The sequence below is a fragment of the Hippopotamus amphibius genome, chromosome 1, assembly GCF_030028045.1.
Source record: "Hippopotamus amphibius kiboko isolate mHipAmp2 chromosome 1, mHipAmp2.hap2, whole genome shotgun sequence".
NCBI lineage: Eukaryota > Metazoa > Chordata > Mammalia > Artiodactyla > Hippopotamidae > Hippopotamus > Hippopotamus amphibius.
In genome coordinates this window covers 43,512,247-43,537,258 of record NC_080186.1, presented here as the reverse complement: position 1 = coordinate 43,537,258, position 25,012 = coordinate 43,512,247, and the positions used below count along the sequence as shown (strand labels likewise).

Genomic DNA, 25,012 nt, shown 5'->3' with positions numbered 1-25,012 from the left:
TAATAGTAGGTAGAAGACTGCCATCTTTCAAGATATAAATATTACTTTGTTTAAAAAAAAATAGTACCAGGCCTCATCATCCCATCTAAAAATGTGTTTTACTTTCAATTTCAAATTTGAACAGTTATTTTTATTATGATATTTTAATTCTTTAAAGTATTTTTCACTTAAACTAAAAATATGGTATGACATAATTGACAAAATATTATTAAATATATAGTTCTTTTATATACCTTTATAGACAAAATTACTCCTGACTACTGCAGAACTGTAATTCAAATTAAAAGCACAGAGCTAAAAACTGACTATAGTTTGCCATTTTATACATAAGCATATATAGTATTACGTAAATTATATAAAATTATAAAATATTTATGTTATATAAATATAAATTATATAAGATATAACATTTTATAATTACATTCATAAATGATCATTATACATTAAATACCTATGATCCCCAGTGTGTAGAGGAAGATAACTTTCTAGAACTATATTAAAAATTAACCTAGATCAGTTTTCAATATGCCATTTTGACATTATACATGTCATCAAGCTATTTGTTTTAAACTATATGTGATGAAGATCATGTATGCCTAAAAGGATTAGTACTACTGGAAATGAATCAAAAACATAATTGCAAAATAAAACCCCCAATGTAGCCCACTTAAGTGGTACTGTGACAAATAGCATTCCAGTCAAACTGAGATGACTTCCAGAAAACATACTTTCAGCACAGCACATTTCAAAATGTTTAACGGCATATTCTTCCCACAAAGTGACCTTGGCTAATCAAGTATGTTTAATAATAACTTTACAGAGATAGATCAGTGCTAGCACAAACCTTTCCATTTCCTTTTCTTCCTTATTTAAACACAGAAGTTCACACAAGATTTCAGAGCTGCAAGGAAATAAAGTCTATGCAATTCCCTCCTTTTACAGCAGAGGAAACAGAAGCCCAGAGCTGCTTCATAGCCATTCCAGTGTTCTTTCCATACTACCTCTCCTAAAGTTCTTTTCTCTGTTCTGTCTATTCAAATCACCATCTATTCAAACATAGAAAATTCACCTATTTTGAATTGTACTTTTAAAAGTCAATTAATGTGGAAAAAAGTAGTACGTAAACTGGAGTGGTATGTATTAGCGTCACTAAATCTCTCCTCATTCTAGGACTTGGCACCCATATTCTTTTTTTCCTAATTTGTAATTCAAGAGCTGAGAGGTGAAGTAAAACCTAAAATCCTTCTACCTTTGCTAGACTCCCCAATCAACTGATAGCACCAATCACTCAGCATTTTTGGCTTCCTTTAGAATTCCCAGTCCTTTATCACTGTCCAAAACTAATGTTCACTCAAGGACAATGACATATTTGTAGTAAGCAATCCAAATACAGATAAATTTTGTTCCTATGTCCAGTGTAGTAAAAGAGCAAGGGGCTTTGGAGTCAGATAAATTTGTGTTAAAATCCATGTACTCTCATTTATAAGCTCTGAGAATTTAGACAAGTTACTTAACTTTTCTGAGACACATTTTTCTCCCCCGTAACTATATTTCAGAGAATTGTGCTGTTAGACCAGATAAGCCTAGCATAAAGTGGCAGTGTTAAAAAAAAAATGTTAGTCTCATCTTTCACACCAATCCTAAAAAAATATAAAGTTTCTATGCTGTAAGTATCAGTTCAAGAACTTTTACTTTAAAGGCTATTTTTATGTCTACTTGAGTAGACAGAAGAGTCATTAACCAGCTAGATTTCATAAATAACAACCAGCCACATCAGTGACAGTAATTAATAAAGTGTGATAAAGCCTTGTGAATGACCAAATAAGATAAGAACACTTTGTTTTTCTTTTAGAAATTCTTCTCCACTTTCAGTAAACTCTCTTCTATACTCTTAAACTCAATAGCTTTCTTAGGTCTTTGAAGTCAAATAATCAAATAAAAAGGGATCAAAATATTCACGGCAAATGGAACTTGACAGAGGATGAATAAATACAGCCTGCTAGATTCAGTGACTTCTATAGGAAATTAATATGGAGATATAATAATGGTGATCATCTGAACTGAGCAGGCACCTTTCTGGGAAGGAGTTCTCTGTACTTTTTTTTTTTCCTCTGGCCATGCTGCAGGGCTTGCGGGATCTTAGTTTCCCCGACCAGGGATTGAACCTGGGGCCAAGGCAGTGAAAGCACCGAGTCCTAACCACTAGACCACTAGGAAACTCCCCACTGTACTCTTTCTATTTGGCAATTTATCGCCTATCATACAGCAGAAGTAGAGATTATGCTGCTATATGGAACAATTATCTAAATTAATAATGTGTGAAATCATAAAATAAAACCCACATTTGCTGAGCATTTTAGAGCATGACATAGTTTTCCAATTACCAATGAAGACAAGAATGGAATCCAGATGTCCTGATGTCCATTATAATATAGAAGTAAACTGCAATATTTTAACACTTTCATAAATTTAACATAATTAGTTTACATTCTTCTTAATGACATTATACCATGATTAAACATTGTAACAAGTATAATATCTACTACTCATCAGGATCTGGAAATGTGCCTTATGCTTTACTAAATAATTTCCCATGATTTTCTATTAACTACTTCTATATTCAAGGGAATTTTTTCTTGGCCCATTCTCCTGTAAGATGATTTCCCTTTCCCTAATGCTAATTCTCCACCTATGCTCTGCTGTGATCCCATTTCCCTCACATACTTTAGAACTTTGAACCATAAATTATACCCACTTTCTTATATCTTCTTTTCCAAATAGTCACTTTTTTTTTTTTTTTTTTTTTTTGGCTGACAGTGCGACATGCGGGATCTTAGTTCCCCAGCCAGGGATGGAACCCACATCGCCTGCAGTGGAAGTGAAGAGTCTCAACCACTGGACTGCCAGGGAAGTCCCAAATGGTCACTTTTTGTATCATGATTTTCCTGACTCCTTCTGCCATTCTTGGAAAAATTAATCTCTAGTTTCTCTATGTTTCTAAAGCATTCTGTTCATACTGATATTACAAATGAGGATTATGAATGAATATTATGATATTATGAATGAGGAGACATGCTAGGAGAAGCAGTATGACTGAAGGAAAGAGTCCTAGCTTTAAAGGTGGCTCTAGCACTTTCAAGCTGTGTGACACTGGGCATATTCCTTGACCTCTCTGGGCCTCTAATTCTTGATCTGCTCAAATAGGAAAAAAATTAACCAACCATTCTAAAAGATGGTGATGGGGATTAAATGAGAATGAATAGAAAGCACACATAACTGGCTTTTAATATACTATATTATAACTTGTTGTGGGATGGTCAGTTTGTCTACTCAGGTCAGCAGTTCACAATGTTTTTTTTTTTAGAATTTTTGAAAAACTACAGGAAATCCAGATACTCCTCTCCCTGCACACTGAAATCAGTTCCTCTGATTATAAATTCTATGAAGTTAAACATTCCAATTTATATATCTCTGAATCTCCAGTAGCTAGCCCAGAACCTTTCATATGTTAAATGCTTAATACATGCTTGTTATAGTAAAGAGAATTTATTAGCTACAGATATTAAATAAAGAAATTGTTGGAAATAATTGCATAGTAGATATATTAGAATGGAATAAACTAAATTTCTTTTTTCAACAGTAAACATTATTTTACAAAATCACATTGCTTGGGGTATTTTTCTAGCTAAAGTCCATGTATAATTCGATTAATTTAGTATCTAGAAAAACTATACCTATGTTTACAAGCCCCTTTCTTCTGCAAGATCAAGGATTTTTACAGACATTTTCTCAACAATCCTTAGAACATCCCTGAAGAAAATGGAGGTGGAAAAAGAAAAAAAAGATGGAATATGAATCCATAATCCATAAGAATCCATAAATTTATAAATTCCACTCAGCAAAAATTCCATGTAATTCTTCAGCTTATGTGCATTTTGCCACAATTTTCCTTCTGAATCTACAGAAGTTACCTTTAGTCATTACATCTGGATATGCTGGTCTAGAACAAAAGCATTTTTATTACTTGCTTAAGAATGCAAAATTTTCAGAAAGTGTTATACACAGTAAGCAAAATATGCAAGAACAAAAAATGACGACTCTACTCCCCTAACAGAAAACTGACTATTCAGGCTACTGACCATAGCTTTACTTCAGACTGCAAAATATTTAGGAATTAGATACATTATTTTCTTCAAACTAACAGCCCAGTCACAGCTTTAACTACTTTCTGCTTCCCATGAGTTGGTTCGTTTGTTCTAGCACCCTACAGGAGCCCTTGTTGAATGCCCACCCAAAAACCAATCTCCACCTTTTCCTCATTAAGAGAATCCCTTATTAGGGCAACACTGGGCTCAGCCCCAGGGGATGAATCATGATTGATCTTAGCCAATCCTGTTCCCTGTTGTCAGTCATTGGTCTAAATTGGATCTGTGGGCTAGAATTGGGCAATATATTGAAAGAAGTTGCTGGGGATTCCTTCCTCCCTGATAAGAGGGTGGCAAGAGGAATAGGCTCTTTTGCCACCAACCAGTTTCTCTGCACTAGGGAAGTCGTCAGGTTGGACTTAATGCTTAGAGCTGTACCACTATCTTGAGACCACGAAGGGAAGACCAAGAGAACTTCAGTGATCCTGACTCTACACCCAGACATAAGAGTCTCTATTTTTAGGCTTCTTATTATATGAAACAAATGTTACTTTTGTCTAAGTTACTGAGGGCCAGATATTCTGTTCCTTGAAGTTGAAGGCAACCTAATTAATACAGACAGACCAATAAATCAGGCAAGAAGCAAAGCAGAGGTTAATTACTGAGCACTTACTGTTATATGTAATTTTGTTTAATCTTCACAATAGCCCAATGAAAATTATCTTTTGGTTTGTTTTTTATGAAAAACTAAAGCTTAATAAAGTTATATATTTAATAGTAACAAAGCTGAAGTTCAAATCCAGACCTGAAACCAAACCTTACTATTCTTTTAAAAAATACAAAATCCCATTTCACCCTTGTTTACAGTTCTTGTTTAAAAAGACAAACCGGTATATTGATGTTACTAGCTAACAGAATTTAGGGAGAGCTACGGAATATCAATTATTCTTATAAGCTTGTCACAAGGATCTATAGCCTTCAACTCTTTTTTTGTATCAAAGTTATATGAGAGAAAAAACGAAAATAAGTCTGTATGTGTACAGAAAGTTCCAGAATGTCTAGTACAATGGCAAAAATCCTATAGCAAAAACTGGGATAGATTCTAAGTATAATATTCAATTACTCAAGAATTTAAAAATATGAAGTCAATCACAAATATTTTTTAAGTCAAAAGAATAACTTCCTTATTTCAAGCTATTCCATTAACCAAGTATCAATACAGAAACCAAAGTTACCACTTCTTCAGTTCTCATCTATTCATGAAAACTGATTCAGCTTAAATCTTCACAACAACAAAAAGTTATATAAACACCAAGAATCAGAGAGGTCATTTTTCATTTGGAAATTTACTAGAATTGCATGTTCAAAAGCTATTTATAATGTCATCTCAACAAGAAGTATGTTTACCTATATTACCTTTATTAATTTCTAATTGAGCATTACAAAACGCACATGCCAGATTCCTGAGCTGATACACACCACTTACCTTCCCACATGCTCTGCAATGATGCCTCCTTTTGGTGAATGTAAACCTGGCTTCACATTTCATGCAATTTGGAGCCTGAGAATCTGGTACCCACACTGGAGCCACTTCTCCCAGAGTGGTAAATGGCTTTCTAGCAGAAATTCCAAACTGACCAGCTCTGAGATCATTATCTGGGCTTTCTGGAGCTAACGCAAGGCACTGTCTACTGGATATCCCAGACTCATAACTTTCTAAATGTTCCCCATTTGTATCAGCAATAGAGATGTTTCCCAAAGAGGCATTGCATATACTGGTTGCTGAGTTTTCCCCTAATTTTGCTTTCCCAAGAACATCATTTTTGTTTTTAATATTATTTCCATTGTTTGCAGGAAGGTCATTTTGTAAATGATCTGATAATGGCTTTGGAATCTGAAGTTTAAGATTAGAAGGTTGCTTGGGTCTTGCACCACCAAAAGGAACACTGATAGATTGCAGGTTTGCTACTATCTTGGGTGAAGATTGCCCAAGCATTGATGGAACTTGGCTACAGAAATTGTGTAAGTAATTTTTCTTCATTAGGTCACCAGTGCTGTTTAAAAGTAGTCCATTCCCTTCTGTGGCTTCATTTCCTCTCTGCTCATAAATATTGGAGTAGCATTCTGACTTGCTCTCCTCTATTTCCTTTTCTTCTGTTACTGAATCTTCTTTGGAGGGTAAAGTCTTTGGAACAAAACAAACTGGGCTCTGCATTCCATAGGAATCACAACAATTAGACAGTGAATTTGCTGCTGATGTATCCATAACAGTGGAGAAATCGCATCCTTCACTTTCATTCATACAAGTTCCTTTTAAGTCTAGACCTGCTTCTGCCATTCTATCACACTCTCCTCCACTATCATCATAAGTGTCCTCAGGTTGATTCATCTGTAGAAACTTCTCATTTTCTTTATTTACTTGGCTGTCATTCATCTTGTTTCGTTTAGTCAATTTCCAATTAGTCATCTCCTGAGATTCAGAGAAATGCTCTGTCATATTAAGAAGTTCTGTAATGCCAAGAATTTCCTCATGTTTACAACCTTCAATTTCATCAGCTCTAACTTCACTGGGTGCAAGGCAATCTGAAAACTGTTCACAGTTATCATCCCTGCCAGACCCATTAGGCATGTCAGCTTTGAGAAGCAAAGGTAAACCAGACTGGATGGATTCTTCAGTTGTTCTTTCCTCTGCTGGCTCTTTTTTCATCAAAATCCCCTCACTCAAGTGGGAAAAGGAGTTTGGACTCCCTAGATCTGTCCTAGGAGAGCTGGTTTTGCCAGTGAGAACCTCATCTGGTGTAGAGTCCTCTTGCTTTACAGCAGGACCTTCATCTGTTCCCTGGGATGAGATTACTGAATCTAGTGTTAAACTTGTAATCACAGACATGGTGGGGTCTCTATCTATATTTTCATCATCCTGTAACTGTAAAGGCGAACAGACACTGGCTAGATTATCAGATGAAGTAGTACATATATATTTAACAGAATCCCCCTCTGCATTTGGTCTAGTCAATGGATCCACTTGTTTCTCTGAGTTCATATCTTTCTCAGTGGACCCGTTTACACTAAAACTAAATTCATCAGTTTGTCTGTTTTCGTTATCCAGCGAACAGCTAAAAGCATCCATGAGGGATTGACTATTATAATTATTACGATCCTGCAAATCGCTTTGCAATGTCCTTTTATCACAGTTATGCATGACGGCTACGACAAGAACATTCTTCTCATCTGGCAGACAAGCTAGGTTTCCACATTTCTTCTCTCCCACTTCGACAGTACTGCATTGATCATCTCGATTACAGTTCCTCTTAATTAACTGGTCTTCTGCAACTGCATTTTCATCAATCCACATTGTGTTGATCTCTGGATTCAGACTACAGTCCTGTTCATTAGCACAATGGTCCTCTCCCTCTGTATTAAGAGGAGCTGAATGAGCCAGGGAGAAGACTTTCAGTTGTGGCTGTGACTCAGAAACTGTAGGTTCATTCACACTGGCCAGCGCAGAGTTAAATGGCAGTTGGCGAGAAGGGGAATCTAGAATCTTATTCCACTTTGTATCCAATAAAATAGGACAAACGGTTTCATCTGAAAAAATAAATAATAACAATAAATTTGCTGGTAACACTGATAAGGCTAGGACTAAGTTAATCATTAACTACATTTGCAAATATGCTCTGAAATTAAAATATTCCTAGCATATGTGAAAACAATATTTCTAGGATATAAAGCTTCTATTTTTTAGCTAAGTATAAGAAAATACATTTAAGACTGTTCTCTGTATTATATATCACCAAATGGTAATATCTTAGAACATTCTAAACAGCAAAAGAATTCTACCTCAATCTCGTTAACATAATTAAAGTGGCCTGCAGGCTGTACTTTGGGGCTGGGGAGGGGAGGGCAATAATATGGAAGGCCTTGGACTGGCCAAGCACAATATGGGGTAGGGGCTAATCTAAGTTAGAAAAAAATCAGAAAAGTGATGAGGATATAGTAATTGAGAGGGAAGGAAAACAAAGGAATTTTCTGTGGAGACAGAATGCTCTATAATCTACATCAGTGGTCTCCTACCATTTTGGCACCAGGGAGTAGTTTCCTGGAAGACAATTTTTCCAGTGGGGGTGGGTCGGGGGTGGGGGATGTCGTGAGTTAGGGTGTGGATGGTTCAGGCAGTAATGTGAGTGATGGGGAGCAGCAGCAGAGGAAGCTTCGCTGGCTCACCGCTCACCGCCTGCTGTGCGGCCCAATTCCTAACAGGCTCCGGACCAGGGGGTTGGGGACCCCCGATCTACATCATGAGTGAGATGTGGATTACATGGATATACCTCTTGGTCAAAACTGTACAGTTAATATCTATACATTTTAATGTATCAATGTTATCTTCAAAAAACTGTAAACAAAACAAAACAAAACAAAACGAAACAGGGAGTGAGGAGCAAATGAAGATACATAAATGAAAACTGACAGCATGTCAATTACTGTCAAAGTTTGGTAATGGGTGCACTAGAGTTTATTATACTATTCTATTTACTTTGTATATATTTGAAATTGTTCCACAAGAGTTAAATCATATATTGCTATAATATGTGAAAATCTGCTTATAACCATGTCACAATACATTATTAATTAGATTCATGTTTACACTATTACCTGAGGAAATTTGGCAGAAAGTATTCATTTGCCATATTAAAACAACCTTCTTATATTCTACCAATAAGCATAATTTCATTTAATGTTTCTGTTTATTTTTTAATAGATCATAACTATGATGGCTATATTCCCAAGTTATAGTGCTATGTGTACATCTAATTAGAGAAATAAGAATGCACTTACACACTACCTTTCCTGCTTTCTTCCATAGTAAATCTGATAATCACAGCCCTGAAATTATACAGATATACTTTCCTCTCAGCAGCAACATTAATCTTTAATGCTCCCTTAGCACCTTGCTCATATCTCTATTAAAACATTTATTACACTGCAATGCAATGGTTTATCTACCTGACTTTTTCAGGCAGAAACCATTTCTTTCCATCAATATAAATCCTTGCTTTGAATAGCACCTGATATGTAGTAGGTATACAATAAAAATATGCTAAGTGAGTATCTATCATGGCTTGAGGAATATGAGATTAAATGATAGCTCTGGCCTCCAAGGAGTATATAATCAAGTTGGAAAAATAAGAAACAGATACAACAAACATGAATATCTAACTAGCAGTACAAGATAACATTAGTATTCAAAAGCTTTTATGTAGCTGTAGAAAATATATTGAGAGGACAGAGATATTTTACAGGCTGAGGCAGCGAGCTTGAATTCATGGAAGCAGGAGGAAATGAGCTGGGCTTCACAGACAATTTTACATAAGGAAAAGAGGGCCTTTATAAGAGGTGAACAAGGAAAAGTATAGCTCTAAACACAACAATCTGAGAGAAGAATTAAGTAAATCAGTTTGGGTTGAAAAAAGGATTAGTGTAAAAAAGTAATGAAAAGAAGCTAGAAAGGTCGGATTGTAAAGGCCATAAAAAATCAGATTGTGTGGAGAATGGGCTTAATATGCTCTGAGTGTTAAATGTTAAATGCTGGGTTTGCCAAATTTGGGCTAGCAGAGACTTGAGATTTGGTAACATGTACTTCCTTCAAAAAAAAAATCATATTTCCAAGCTGGTTCATGGAAATAAAAAAGAAATACTGCCTCATAAAGAATAGTTAGTAATATTCAAACAGAAATGATCAGGTATTTAAAATTTCAATATTCAACCACCAACTGGGCATAATGTTAATAATCTAATGTCATCACAGTCTGTATGGCACATTTTTCATTTAAAGGAGGAAACTAATATGAAATGAGAAAACACTTAAAAATATATATATACTTGGAAAGGTACCAGGCTGGAGGTGGTAGGTTTGTTTGTTTGTTTTTAATTTATACAACTTTGTTTGTCTGTTATTTGTTTATTTATTTTTGGTTGCCCACATGGCATGTGGGATCCTAGTTCCCTGATCAGGGATTGAACCCATGCCTTCTGCTTTGGAAGGATGGAGTCTTGTCTGCTGGATCTCCAGGGAAATTCACAGAGGTGGTAGTTTTAATGCAACGGGTACTGAGATTTTCAAAAAATAGTTCAAAACAAATGAACAGCATAGTTACAAACAGGCTGCCTTCTGAAATTATTCTCCTTCTAAAGCAGTTATTTTTGGTAAGCAAATACTATATTTCAAATTAAAACGACAACTTTTACTGACTCAACATAAATGTATTGCAAATCAACTATATATAAAATACCCTACTAGAATCTACAGGAGTCGCAAAGAGACTGATGTAAAGAACCAATAATTTTATTAATGAGAGTCAGTGGTATTCTAGAAGGATAGTATTCACATGATTAGGTGTAGCATTTGTGTAGATGACAAATAACTGTGATACAAACAGGGCCAAACCAAAGAAGGGATTGAGAAAACACTTGTATAAATGACTGAAACTGAGAAGACAATACATCTTCCACCTTGATATGTATAAAGCCCACCTAGATCTAATAAAATCCAAAAAGATTAGGTTTCACATTTACATAAATCAGGAGTGAGCCTAGGATTATGGGTTAGCTTCAGGTCATCAGTGGTAAAATATAAGACACAGGCCATTCCAGGTATCCTTCTTCTCACTTCTTACTCCCATGATCCCATATCTCTTTAATGCTTGCTCTAGCATAGACCCAAAACAACGAAATCAAACCTAATTAGGTCTGCTTTTCTGGTGGAAAAGGTCTCATCCTGTTGATGTCCCTGTTCAGGGTGAAAACGGTCACTCAAAACAGTCATCCTAAGTGCTTGCCTCTTCTTATTTTCTGACAATGCGTGAACAATGTTGATTATGACTTTAAAATCAGTCCCTGGTGAATTTATAAAGATGGTTTGTCCCTGAATTAATAAAGATGGTTTGTCCCTCTGGACTGGAATACTGGGGGGAAAAAAAAGAAACTAATCTCTCTTCCAAACTGCTATCAAAGAACAACGTGACTCACCATTGGGATTCTATTTGGAGACTATTACTAAAATCATGGGCTTTAGATGGAAATATATCACTTTGTAAACTTGTTATATGCCATTTGCTGTTAGAAACCAAGAACACCAAGGAAGGAGGATAAGGTGAAAGACAGATATTTAACTGTGGCTTATCCATTCAAGTCATACTGAAAGGTGAATTTAAGGAAAAGGTTTCCCTAAATGAAGTGAATCTTTAGCAGACATTTTTAGATTGGGCCTTGAGAGTACATAGTTTAATTAACCATTTGGCAGATACTTAAAAATACAAATCTTTTAAAATTAGGTTTAAAATATATCTTGCTTTATTGGTCAATCAATATAAAATAAGCTATTTTTCTTAGTTTGGGAAATACAATCACACATTCTAAAGCTTCTCCTGACCATAAATTGGTTGTACAGAATAGAGAGAGTTCAGGCTGTAGTATCATATCATACTGCCTGGATTCTAACTCTGCACTTATTAACAAAGTAACCTGGGGAAGATGTTTTAACCTCTCTTTGCCTCTATCCTCATCTGTAAAATGTAGGTAAGATTTAATTTCATGGGGTTATTTTACAGATTAAATGATATAATCCATGTGAATGACTCAGCATAGTATCTGGCACAGAGTGCTAAGAAAAATGTTAGTTATTCCTCTAAATATTAATATATAATACTACCATCATTAAGGCAACGGACTTGACTTTCTTTTTTTTAAGTACTGCATCCTCTTATAATCCCACATTTGCTACATCATAAATACATTCAAATAGAGTCACCAAAGTAAATTCTCACCTTCGTTTTGTTCAAATTCATCTAACACCTTGTCCAGGTTGTAAGCTTCTGCTTGGAAGTAATTCTCCATCAGTGAGAAAACACCACTCAAGAGAGCTGTTTAAATCTAGAAAATAGATCAAATTTGTATAACATTTCAATTATTAAAAATATAATTTATAGACACTACAACTGATAAAACAGAAATACAAAGGATCATAAGAGACTGCTATGAACAAGTATACGTGAACAGATTGAACAACCTAGAATAAATGGATAAATTCCTAGACATATACACCCTATCAACACTGAACTATAAAAAAACTGAAAATCTGAACAGACCAATTACTAATAAGGTGACTGGATCACTAATTAAAAACCACCCTATAATATGCTCTCTGATGCCAAGCTATACTACAAAGCTACAGTAATCAAAATAGTATAGTACTCACACAGAAATAGAAACATAGATCAATGGAACAGAATAGAGAGCCCAGAAATAAATCCACACTTGTATGGCAATTAATCTACGACAAAGGGAATGGGGAAAAGACAGCCTTTTCAGTAAATCATATTGGAAAAACTGGACAGCTACATGCAAAAAACACAAACTAGACTACTTTTTCACACTGTATACAAAAACAAACTCAAAATGGATAAAAAAGACTTGAATGTAAGATCTGAAACCATAAAACTAGAAGAAAATATAGGCAGTATACCCTTTGACGTTGGTCTTAACCTTTTTTTGGATATGTCTCTTCAGGCAAGGGAAACAAAAGCAAAAATAAACAAATGCAACTACATCAAACTAAAAAGCTTTTGCCTAGCAAAGGAAACTATCGACAAAACAAAAAGTCTACCTACTGAATGGGAGAAGATATTTGCAAATGATATATCCAACAAGGGATTAATATCCAAGATGTACAAAGAACTCATACAACTCAATATCAAATAAATAAATAAATAAATACATACATACATACATACATAAACAAACAACCCAATTTAAAAGTGGGCAGAGGATCTGAATAGACATTTTTCCAAAGAAGACATAAGATGGCCAACAGGCACACGAAAAGATGCTCAACATCACCAATCATCAGGGAAATGCAAATCAAAACCAAAGATATCACCATACCTGTCAGAATGACTACCATCAAAAAGAAAACAGGGGCCTCCCTGGTGGCACAGTGGTTAAGAATCCGCCTGCTAATGCAGGCGACACAGGCTCAATCCCTGGTCTACGAAGATCCCACATTCTGCAGAGCAACTAAGCCCGTGTGCCACAACTAGTGAGCATGTGCTCTAGAGCCCATGCTCTGCAGCAAGAGAAACCACCAAAATGAGAAGCCCACGCACTACAACAAAGAGTAGCCTCCTCACCACAACTAGAGAAAGCCCTTGAGCAGCAATGAAGACCAAATGCAGCCACTAACTAACTAACTAACTAAATTTTTTAAAAAAGAAAACAAATTAGTGTTGGCAAGAATGTGGAGAATAAATAAGGATACACAAGCTTTAAATGACACATTAGACCATCTCAACTTAACTGATATTTATAGGACATTCCATCCAAAAACTACAGAATACACTTTCTTCTCAAGTGCACATGGAACATTTTCCAGGATAGGTCACATCTTGAGTCACAAATCAAGCCTCAGTAAATTCAAGAAAATTGAAATCATACCAAGCATCTTCTCTGACCACAATGCCATGAGACTAGATATCAATTACAGGAAAAAAACTGTAAAAAAAAAAAAAACACATGGAGGCTAAACAATACACTATTAAACAACCAAGATATCACTAAAGAAATCAAAGAGGAAATCAAAAAATACCTAGAAACAAATGACAATGAAAACACAACAACCCAAAACCTATGGGACGCAGCAAAAGCAGTTCTAAGAGGGAAGTTTATAGCAATACAGTCCTACCTTAAGAAACAAGAAAATGATCGAATAAACAACCTAACCTTACACCTAAAACAATTAGAGAAAGAAGAACAAAGAAACCCCAAAATGAGCAGAAGGAAAGAAATCATAAAGATCAGATCACAAATACATGAAAAAGAAAGGAAGGAAACAATAGCAAAGAGTAATGAAACCAAAAGCTCGTTCTTTGAGAAGATTAACAAAATTGATAAACCATTAGCCGCTCTGATCAGGAAAAAAAGGGAGAAGACACAAATCAACAGAATTAGAAATGAAAAGGGAGAAGTAACAACGGACACCATAGAAATACAAAGGATCATGAGAGACTACTACAAGCAACTATATGCCAATCAATTGGACAACCTGAAAGAAATGGATACATTCTTAGAAAAATACAATCTTTCAAGACTGAACAAGGAAGAAATAGAAAGTATGAACAGACCAATCACAAGCACTGAAATTGAGACTGTGATTAAGAATCTCCCAACAAACAAAAGCCCAGGGCCAGATGGATTCACAGGCGAATTCTATCAAACATTTAGAGAAGAGCTAACACCTATCCTTCTCAAACTCCTCCAAAACATAGCAGAAGGAGGAACACTCCCAAACTCATTCTACAAGGCCACCATCACCCTGATACCAAAACCAGGCAAAGATGTCACAAAAAAAGAAAATTACAGGCCAATATCACTGATGAATATAGATGCAAAAATCCTCAACAAAATACTAGCTAACAGAATCCAACAGCACATTAAAAAGATCATACACCATGATCAAGTGGGGTTTATCCCTTGGATGCAAGGATTCTTCAATATATGCAAATCAATCAATGTGATACATCATATCAACAAATTGAAGGATAAAATCCATATGATAATCTCAACAGATGCAGAAAAAGCTTTTGACAAAATTCAACATCCATTTATGATAAAAACTCTCCAGAAAATGGGCAGAGAAGGAAATTACCTCAACATAATCAAAGCCATATATGAAAAACCAAAAGCTAACATCATTCTAAATGGGGAAAAACTGAAAGAATTCCCTTTAAGGACAGGAACAAGACAAGGGTGTCCACTCTCATCATTATTATTCAACATAGTTTTGGAAGTTTTAGCCACAGCAATCAGAGAAGAAAATGAAATAAAAGGAATCCAAATTGGAAAAGAAGTAAAATTGTCACTCTTTGCAGATGACATGATAGTATACATAGAAAACCCAAAAGACTCTACCAGAAAACTGCTAGCACTAATTGATGAATTTAGTAAAGTAGCAGGATACAAAATTAATGCACAGAAATCTCTTGCATTTCTATACACTAACAATGAAAGAGCAGAAAGAGAAATTTAGGAAACTCTCCCATTCACCACTGCAACAAAAAGAATAAAATACCTAGGAATAAACCTGCCTAAGGAGGCAAAAGACCTGTATGCAGAAAACTATAAGACACTAATGAAAGAAATCAAAGACGACACAAACAGATGGAGAGACATACCATGTTCTTGGATTGGAAGAATCAACATTGTGAAAATGACTGTACTACCCAAAGCAATTTACGGATTCAATGCAATCCCTATCAAATTACCGATGACATTTTTCACAGAACTGGAACAAGAAATCTTACAATTTGTGTGGACATGCAAAAGACCCCAAAGAGCCAAAGCAATCTTGAGAAGGAAAGATGGAGTTGGTGGAATTAGGCTTCCTGACTTCAACCTATACTACAAGGCCACAGTGATCAAGACAGTATGGTACTGGCACAAAAACAGAAAGGAAGATCAATGGAACAGAATAGAGAACCCAGAGGAAAACCCAAGCACATATGGGCACCTTATCTTTGACAAAGGGGGCAAGAATATACAATGGAAAAAAGACAGCCTCTTCAATAAGCGGTGCTGGGAAAATTGGACAGCTACATGTCAAAGAATGAAATTAGAACATTTCCTAACACCACACACAAAAATAAACTCCAAATGGATTAAAGACCTAAATGTAAGGCCAGACACTATAAAACTCCTAGAGGAAAACATAGGCAGAACACTCTATGACATACATCAAAGCAAGATCCTTTGTGACCCACCTCCGAGAATCATGGAAATAAAATCAAGAATAAACAAATGGGACCTCATAAAACTTAAAAGCTTTTGCACAACGAAACAAACCATAAACAAGACAAGAAGGCAACCCTCAAAGTGGGAGAAAATACTTGCCAACGAAGCAACGGACAAAGGATTAATCTCCAAAATACACAAGCAGCTCATGCAGCTTAATACCAAAAAAGCAAATAACCCAATCCACAAATGGCCGGAAGACCTAAATAGACATTTCTCCAAAGAAGACATACAGATGGCCAACAAACACATGAAAAGATGCTCAACATCACTAATCATCAGAGAAATGCAGGTCAAAGCCACAATGAGGTATCACCTCACATCGTTCAGTAATGGCCATCATCAAAACATCTAGAAACCACAAATGTTGGAGAGGGTGTGGAGAAAAGGGAACTCTCCTGCACTGTTGGTGGGAATGTAAGTTGGTACAGCCACGATGGAAAACAGCGTGGAGATTCCTTAAAAAACTAAAAGTAGAACTACCATATGATCCAGTAATCTCACTCCTGGGCATGCACCCAGAGAAAACCATAATTCAAAAAGAAACATGTACCGTAATGTTTATTGCAGCACAATTTACAATAGCCAGGACATGGTAGCAACCTAAATGCCCAACAACAATTGAATGGATAAAGAAGATGTGGCATATATATACAATGGAATATTACTCAGATATATAAAGGAATGAAATGGAGCTATATGTAATGAGGTGGATAGACCTAGAGTCTGTCATACAGAGTGAAGTAAGCCAGAAAAAGAAAAATAAATATTGTATGCTAACTCATATATACGGAATCTAAAAAAAAAAAAAAATGGTACTGATGAACCCAGTGACAGGACAAGAATAAGGATGCAGAGAATGGACTGGAGGACACGGGGTTGGGGGGGCGGGGTCAAAGGGGAAGCTGGGACAAAGTGAGAGAGTAGGATAGATATATATATACTACCAACTGTAAAATAGAGAGCTAGCGGGAAGTTGCTGTATAACAAAGGGAGATCAACTCGATGATGGGTGGTGCCTTAGAGGGCTGGGACGGGGAGGGTGAGGGGAGTCGTGGGAGGGAGGGGATATGGGGATATGTGTATAAATACAGCTGATTGACTTTGGTGTACCTCATAAGCTGGTACAAGAGTGTAAAGCAATTATATTCCAATAAGGAGCTTAAAAAAAAAAGAATGTGGAGAAAAGAGAACCCTTGTGCACTACTGCTGAAAATGTAAACTGATGCAGTCACTACAGAAAACAGTGGAGAGGTTCCTCAAAAAATTAAAAATATAACTACCATATAACCCACCAATTCCATTTCTGGGTATATATCCAAAGGAAATAAAATCACTATCTAGAAGAGAGTCTGCACCTCCATGTTCACTGCAACAGTATTTACAACAGCTAAGACAAGGAAACAATCTAATTACCCATCAGCAGATAAATAGATACAGAAAATGTGGTGTGTTTATGCGTGTGCATATATGTGTGTGTGTATAAGATAGAATATTATTCAGCCATTAAAAGGAAGGAAGTCATGGCATATTTGACACCATGGATGGACCTTGAGGGCATTATGCTAAGTGAAATAAGTCAGACAGAGAAAGACAAATATCAGATGAGCTCACTTATATGTGGATTAAAAAAAAAACCAAACTCACAGAAACAGAGAGAGATTCATGGTTGCCAGAGGCAGGGTGTGAGGGGTGAAGGAAATGGGTGAAAGTGGTCAAAAGTTACAAATTTCCAGTTATAACATAATAAGTTCTGGGGATATAATGTACAGCATGGTAAATACAGTTAACAATACTGCATTGTATATCTGAAAGTAGCTAAGAGAGGTGATCTTCAAAGCTCTCATCAAAAGAAAAAAAATTTTAACTGTGAGGTGATGGTTGTTAACTAATCTTATTGTGGTAATCATTTCATAATATACACATTAAATCATTACATCATGCAACTTTAATACAATGTTATAAGTCACTTATATCTCAAAACTGGGAAGAAGTTAAAAGTACAAAGATTTATTAATAAAATATATAATTTATAAACATTAAGTATTCAAGGATAAAATCTGTTATAAATCTACTCATACCATGGTAAAGTATAAAACCTATTTTAGAATATGTCATCCCACTGTACATATTGTAAAATCTTTAAGCTAATAAAGTCTAGAAACCTGTAAGCTGACAGTCATCAAAATGCAGAAGGCAGACATGGTGTACTATAGAAGGCAGACTTGGTGATTATTTCAATAGGATATGCTTCAAAGATAAATTTCAGATGTTGAAAGAGGAATCATTTTCTTTGAGCTAAAAGTACATTTTCTATTAGGAAAGAAAGCTTACAGAATTGTTTTCAAATAGGAAATGACAGGAAAGTTCAAACAAGTAAGAGGTGAGGGATATTAGTTCCAAAATGCTAATGATGATTCTGACTTGGTTATTCTTTTAAAATCTCTTCTTTTCAAGTACCATTTCTTCTTATTTTTCCTTCAGATCTTTACTGCAGTATAATTGCTTACAACGTTGTGCCAGTTTCTGCTGTGCAACAAAATGAATCAGCTGTATTTACACATATATCCCCATATCCCCTCCCTCTTGAGCCTCCCTCCCACCCTCCCTATCCCATCCCTCTAGGTCATCACCAAGCATCAAGTTTATCTCCCTGTGCTATGCAGCAGCTTCCCACTAGCCATCTATTTTACATTTGGCAGTGTATATATGTCAGTGCTACTCTCTCACTTCATCCTAGTTTCTCCTTCCCCCACTTGTGTCCTCGAGTCTGTTCTCTATGTCTTCACCTCTATTCTTGCCCTGCCACTAGGTACCACTTCTAAGTCATTCTTGGTGTTGATCAAAAAACAGCCTGTGGGCATATACACTAAGTGTGTATCAACTACTTAACAGAATGCCAAGAGCACACAGTAGTTGTTAAAAAAATATTATCCCTCTGTTATCATGATCCCCATGCATATCTAACTTTTTGATTTCTCAAAAAGAATTTTTAAGACTGAAAATTCTGGTTGGCTTCTATTGGTATATGTTGAGGCAGATGAGAGGGAAGATAAGATTGCAATGCCTCCAAAAAGTCTGAGTAAGGAAAACATGAAGAGAGGGAAAATAAAAAATATAATATCTTGCTACTACAAACTTTAAGTCAAATATGAAAAGTGGTGAATTTTCTTTGACTTATAATGTTTGTTCTTCTGAGGCATAGAGAAGTGTCAATATTATTTCTCGCATTTTCCCAATAAGAGAACAAGCTCAGGAGATTTAACTGACTAGTTTAAGTACTTCCCCATAATTATTTATTTAGTCAATTTTTCTTTTGGTGGGACAAGCATAATTTTATTTTTTTCCACTAAAAAATATGCTATTGTATTTTTTTAGGTGTACATTCCCTGAGGGATCCCCCTCCCCCAGTTTTATTGAGATATAATTGACATACAGCACTGCATAAGTTTAAGGTGTACAGCTTAATGATCTGACTTACATACATCATGAAATGATTACCACAATGAATTTTGTGGCACAAAACAAAAGAAAAAAAGTTTTCCTTGTGTTGCAGACTCTTAGGATTTACTCACTTAACAACTTTCATATATAACATACAATGGCATTAATTATATTAATCATGTTGTATACCACATCCCTAGTACTTATTTATCTTATAACTGGAAGTTTCTATCTTTTGACCACCTTCATCAAATTCTCCCTCCTCCCACCCTATGCCTCTGATAACCACAAATTTGATATCTTTTTCTATCAGTCTGTTTGTATGTTGTTTGTTTTTGAAGTATAACTGACCTACAACACTATGTTAGTTCCCAGTGTACAACACAGCGATTTATTATTTCTATGTATTACAAAATGATCACTATGATCAACTTTGATTTATTAATTGGCTCCTGTTAGGTAATTTAAGTTTAGGTACACAATCAGGCTGCATAATCTATGAATAGTTTTTCTTAAATATGTTTTTTGTGTCTAATGACTTACAGTTCAAAATCATTTTCATATACATGCCATTTTTTGGATAAAGACTGCATATTTAGACTGTCCAATGCAAACAGATGAATTACATTTCTAACAACACACAATCTAGCACATTTAATATACATCTACAATACTTAGCATTTCATGGTCATTATATGTAAGATATTATTAGTAAACAAACAATGAGATCAACATATTTATAGTGCATCTACTGTATGCAGGGTACTAGAATCAACTGAAGTCTCAGATATCATCTCTAACATCAAGAATCTTATCATTTACTTAATGGTAAACAATGCTAAATAAGAAATTTTAAATAATAATAAATTATTTTAACAACAACACAGCACAAGAAACACAGGTACTACGTAATTAATCTGTCATAAAATTAACAGATAAGTGTAACTAAGTACTGTAAAAAGTTCAAGAAATGAACCAGATCACCAGTCTGGATGGTCAAGAAAGGCATTATTTATGGATTTGAGCTGGGTCTGGAAGGATGGATAAAATTTTAACATATCCCAGATGGGAAGACACAGAAGTAAAATTTCAAACAGAGAGAGACATACAAGAAGTGATCTAGGAATGGACAATTATTGAGGGATCAGTGAAACTGGAGGAAGGATTTATTTACATAGGTAACAACTGGACACAGCTGGAGAGGTAGACAAGTATCATATTATGGAAGCCCTGGAATACCAGTCCGAGAAAGGTATGGTTTATACTTTAAGCAATGGGAAGAATTATAGCATAATGGATAAGAACATGAACTTCAGGACTGTCTAAATTCTAATCCTAGTTCCTAATTCACTTACTAACTATATGACCTTGGGGCAGTTAATCAATTTACCTGTGACTTAATTTTTATCAATAAAACTGAGTAATAATAGTACATACCTAAAGATTAAATAAATTGACATTGGTAACACATTTAAAACACTGCCTGGCACATGATAAGTGCTTCCTGAGTAATTATTTAAGTTTTTAAGCCCTGGAGTTGATCCTTTTATAATAAAATAAATAATCTAGCAGCAGTAATTACGCAGGCTAGTTTTCAGTCCCATCCTCCCTTCCACTAAGATTTATTGAGCACCTATTACATGCAGATACTATGCCTGGTGTGCAGCCACTATGCTTGGTGCTAGAACACCTACTTGAATATACATTTCTTCAATGTACCATGCTCTTTTCCTCTTCAAGATCTTTTACCTAACTGTTTCCAACACACCCCCTCCTTGCCAAAATAACTCTGCATCTTTTAGCTCAAATATTACTTTCACAAGAAGTCTTCCCTAAAAAAGATAATCTCCCCTTATACTCTCTCACAGCACCCCCATTTTTCCCTTTAAAATAATTATCACAATCTATAAATATACACTGGTGTGATTATTTGATTAACGTCAATCTCTCCCACCAGACTGTAGACACCACAAAATACCCACTAGACTGTGTTCACCATGTGATGCCACAGAACCTGATGTGGTACCTATTCAATAAACACCTGTGGAATGAATAAATGAACAGTATAAACAGCCACTCAAGAAGTTGTGTTGAACTCCAATTATAATTATTGATTCAGGCAAGCATCAAAAATGGATGCTTAAAAACTTTAGGTAGGACTTCCCTGGTGGCACAGTGGTTAAGAATCTGCCTGCCAACGCAGGGGACCTGGGCTCAATCCCTGGTCTGGGAAGATCCCACATTCTGCAAAGCAACTAAGTCTGAGCGCCATAACTACTGACCCTGTGCTCTAGAGCACACAAGCCATAACTACTGAGCCCATGTGCCACAACTACTGAAGCCTTCATGCCTAGAGCCCATGCTCTGCAACAAGAGAAGCCACCACAATGAGAAGCCCATGCACTGCAACAAAGGGTAGCCTCCATTTGCCACTAGAGAAAGCCCGTGCACAGCAACAAAGACTCAATGCAGCCAAAAATTAATTAACTAATTAATTAATTAAAGAAAAAACCCTTTAGGTAAACAGTGGGGAAGAAAATATTCACAATGCCTCAAAATATCATTCCACATGTGATTTATTAATTCCAAAGGAGAAAATGTATGTTTACAGTGAAAAGATGCGGTAATCACTACCTTAACCAAATGATCAAGCTTAACATCACCAAGTTTAACAAGCTGACAATATGTATCTCCTGATGTGATGCAATGAGAAGTTTAAAACATCATCTACAAGGTATTCTTCCCCAAATTGTTTAATCTGATTTGAATCATGAACAATTAGATAAATCTAGAATGTGAGGCATTCTATAAGACAACTGTCCTGAACTCTTCAAGAAATTCAGTGTTATGAAAAACAAGATCATTCTGAATTGAGACTAAAGAGATTAAATAACCAAATGCTATGCATGAACACTAACTGGATCCTAGATCAAGAAAATACACATATACACATACACAGCAAAAAAAAAAAAAAAAAGACATTTAAGGGATAATCAGGGGAATTTGGGCTATACATTAGCAATACAATGAATTAATCATTTTCTTGGATGTGATAATGGTATTTAAATTTTGTAGGAGAATGTCCTTATTCTTAGGAGAGGCCTGCTGAACTATTTAGGGAAGTAGTGTTATCTGTAACTAACTTTCAAATAATTCAGGAAAAAAGTATGTAAGTGTGAGTGTAAGTGAGTGGTGAGGCTGGAGGGGGAGAAAAGGAGAGGTGCTCCAGGAATAGGCAAAACAGTAAAAACTGATGAATCTGGTGAAGGATATATGGGTCTTCACTGTACTATTCTTTCAACTTTTCTATAAGCTTGAAATTTTTCAAAAGAAAAGGAAAAAAAGTGTAGTGAGCTTGTGATGGAAACCATTCCTTCCCATTTTAGACAAAACAGATTGTTTTTAAAGAGTTTACACAGTGAAATTCAAAAACAAGAAAGAGAAATATTAACCATTAACCAAGAAGAAATATTAACCATTATCTTAGAAGAAATCAAGCCACAGCAATGAGTGAGAACTGAAGGGTGGCAGTTCACAAGGGTTACAAAACTAGACTGCAACCTTCAGGCCTGGGATTTGAAAGCTAGCAGGTAGGATGGGAATTATTGGCTGTAAACTTCTAGATGTTTCTGCATTAGAGAGGGCCAGACTGGGTTCTCTGCATAAAGCCAGGAGCTGGAGAAAAAAACTGCCCCAAGTGGCCCCAAGACTCAGCAATGGTACAGGATGGAATAGAGTGCCAATAAAATCAACTTTCAGAAATTAGAATTCCTAGCCTGCCCCTCCCTCAGGATTGGTAATGATACTACGTCTTCCCATTCATAAACATAACATGGTTTATCTCTATGCTTGCTCAGCTCTTCTCTTCCTATGACTTGTAATAATGTTTTTAATTTTAAGAAGTCATTAAATATGAGACAGTGGGGAGAGAATCCTGCATGTGTCTATAAAGGTGTAGCACAAGGGAGATATCCATGGTGATACACTCATGCTGTATCTTAAACTGCAATGGTGGTTACACAAATCTACCTGTGATAAATGGGAGAGAACTATATACACTCATGAATACAGCAGCATTATCCATAACAGATAAAAGGTAGAAGAAACAATCCAAATATCTACCAACTAATGAATGGACAAATAAAATATTAATTTCCTGGGTTTTATATTTTCTCAAGTTATGTAAGATGTAAAAAATGAGAAAAAAACTGTGCAAATGAAACTCTACAGTATTTTTGCAACTTTCTGTGAATCTATATTTACTTCAAAATAAAAAGTTGAAAAAATATAAATAAAAGGAAAAATTATTAAAAATTCAATAACAGGGAGCAGATGAAGAGGGAATCTTTGTAAGGGGGGAGTCAGAGCCCAAGTACAGTGAAGCAGATGTCCTTATGTAGGGGTGGCCCAGCATAATGTGTCAGAGCCCCAGGGAGAAGGAAATTGCCTACACAGGACAGCCCACTGTGGGGTGTTAGAGCCCAAGAGAAGTGAGGAAGGCATCCACATGAAGGGGATGGTCTGGCAGAGACAGAGCACAAGTGGGTAAGGCAGCTTCATATGCAGGAGAGGTGAGGAGAGCCGTCCACGGTGGTAGCTCAGAGCCTGAGCAGGATTAGAAGGACCAAGGGGAGAAGACAGTGATAGGACATAGGTTACATGTAGAAAGATGGATCAAATAAGTAACTACATGAAGGGCAATGGGAGCAAGGTTTCTCACTGTGGGAGAAGGGGTTAAAATGCAGAAAAAGAGAAAATTAGAGAGAACCCTGCAGTGCTGGTTTGGAATCTGGGGTATCAGTTTGAACTCATGGACTTCAATAAACATACTATAGCATTAAACATAGTTTCATGTTCAATAAACATAGCAATAAACATATTACAGATGTAAGCGTGTGTGTGTATGTGTACACATATATTCTCTAGTGCTATCCACAAAGAATCTTGGAGCAGCAAATCCTCACCTCAATTCCAGGTAGCAATGAACATAACCAGCACCAGATTTGATTTATAAATATTGTTATTCACTAAAAGGAGCAAGGACTCCATGGAGAAATGTCTGATTCCAAAGCTAGAGCAGAAAAAAATACAAGAACTTTGATGAGGATGGAGAGAAACATGAACTCTCACACATTGATGGGAAGAAAGTAAAATGGTGTGGCAACTTTGGAAAACAGTATGGCAGTTCCTCAAAAAGTTAAACAGTTACCACATGGCATAGCTACTCCTAGGCTTTTACCCAAGAGAAATGAAAACATATATTCAGGGACTTCCTAGGTGGTGCAGTGGTTAAGAATCTGCCTGCCAATGCAGGAGACATGGGTTTGATCACTGCTCCAGGAAGATCCCACATGCTGCGGGGCAACTAAGCCCATGTGCCACAACTATTGAGCCTGCATTCCAGAGCTGTGAGCCACAACTACTGAGCCCATGTGCTGCAACTATTGAAGCCCACGCACCTAGAGCCCGTGCTCCACAACAAGTGAAGAGACTGTAATGAAGAGCCCACGCACTGCAATGAAGAGCAGCCCCACCTCGCCACAACTAGAGAAAGCCTGTGTGCAGCAATGAACACACAACCCAGC

General features: G+C 36.0%; 1 protein-coding gene across 7 annotated transcripts in view; it reads right to left on the bottom strand.

Moving 5' to 3' along the window:
• ZFYVE9 (zinc finger FYVE-type containing 9) overlaps positions 1 to 25,012 on the bottom strand; it is a 193,486-nt gene that overhangs the window by 109,871 nt on the left and 58,603 nt on the right. For all 7 annotated transcript variants that reach the window (XR_009049626.1, XR_009049625.1, XR_009049627.1 and 4 more), the window contains exons 3-4: positions 11,966 to 12,071; positions 5,632 to 7,730 (exon numbers count right to left, since the gene is read on the bottom strand). Coding sequence is in view for 3 of the 7 variants with exons in the window: in XM_057710762.1 (XP_057566745.1) it covers positions 5,632 to 7,730; positions 11,966 to 12,035 (2,169 nt within the window). In the remaining 4 variants the exon portion in view is untranslated. The remainder of the gene's footprint in view (positions 1 to 5,631; positions 7,731 to 11,965; positions 12,072 to 25,012) is intronic.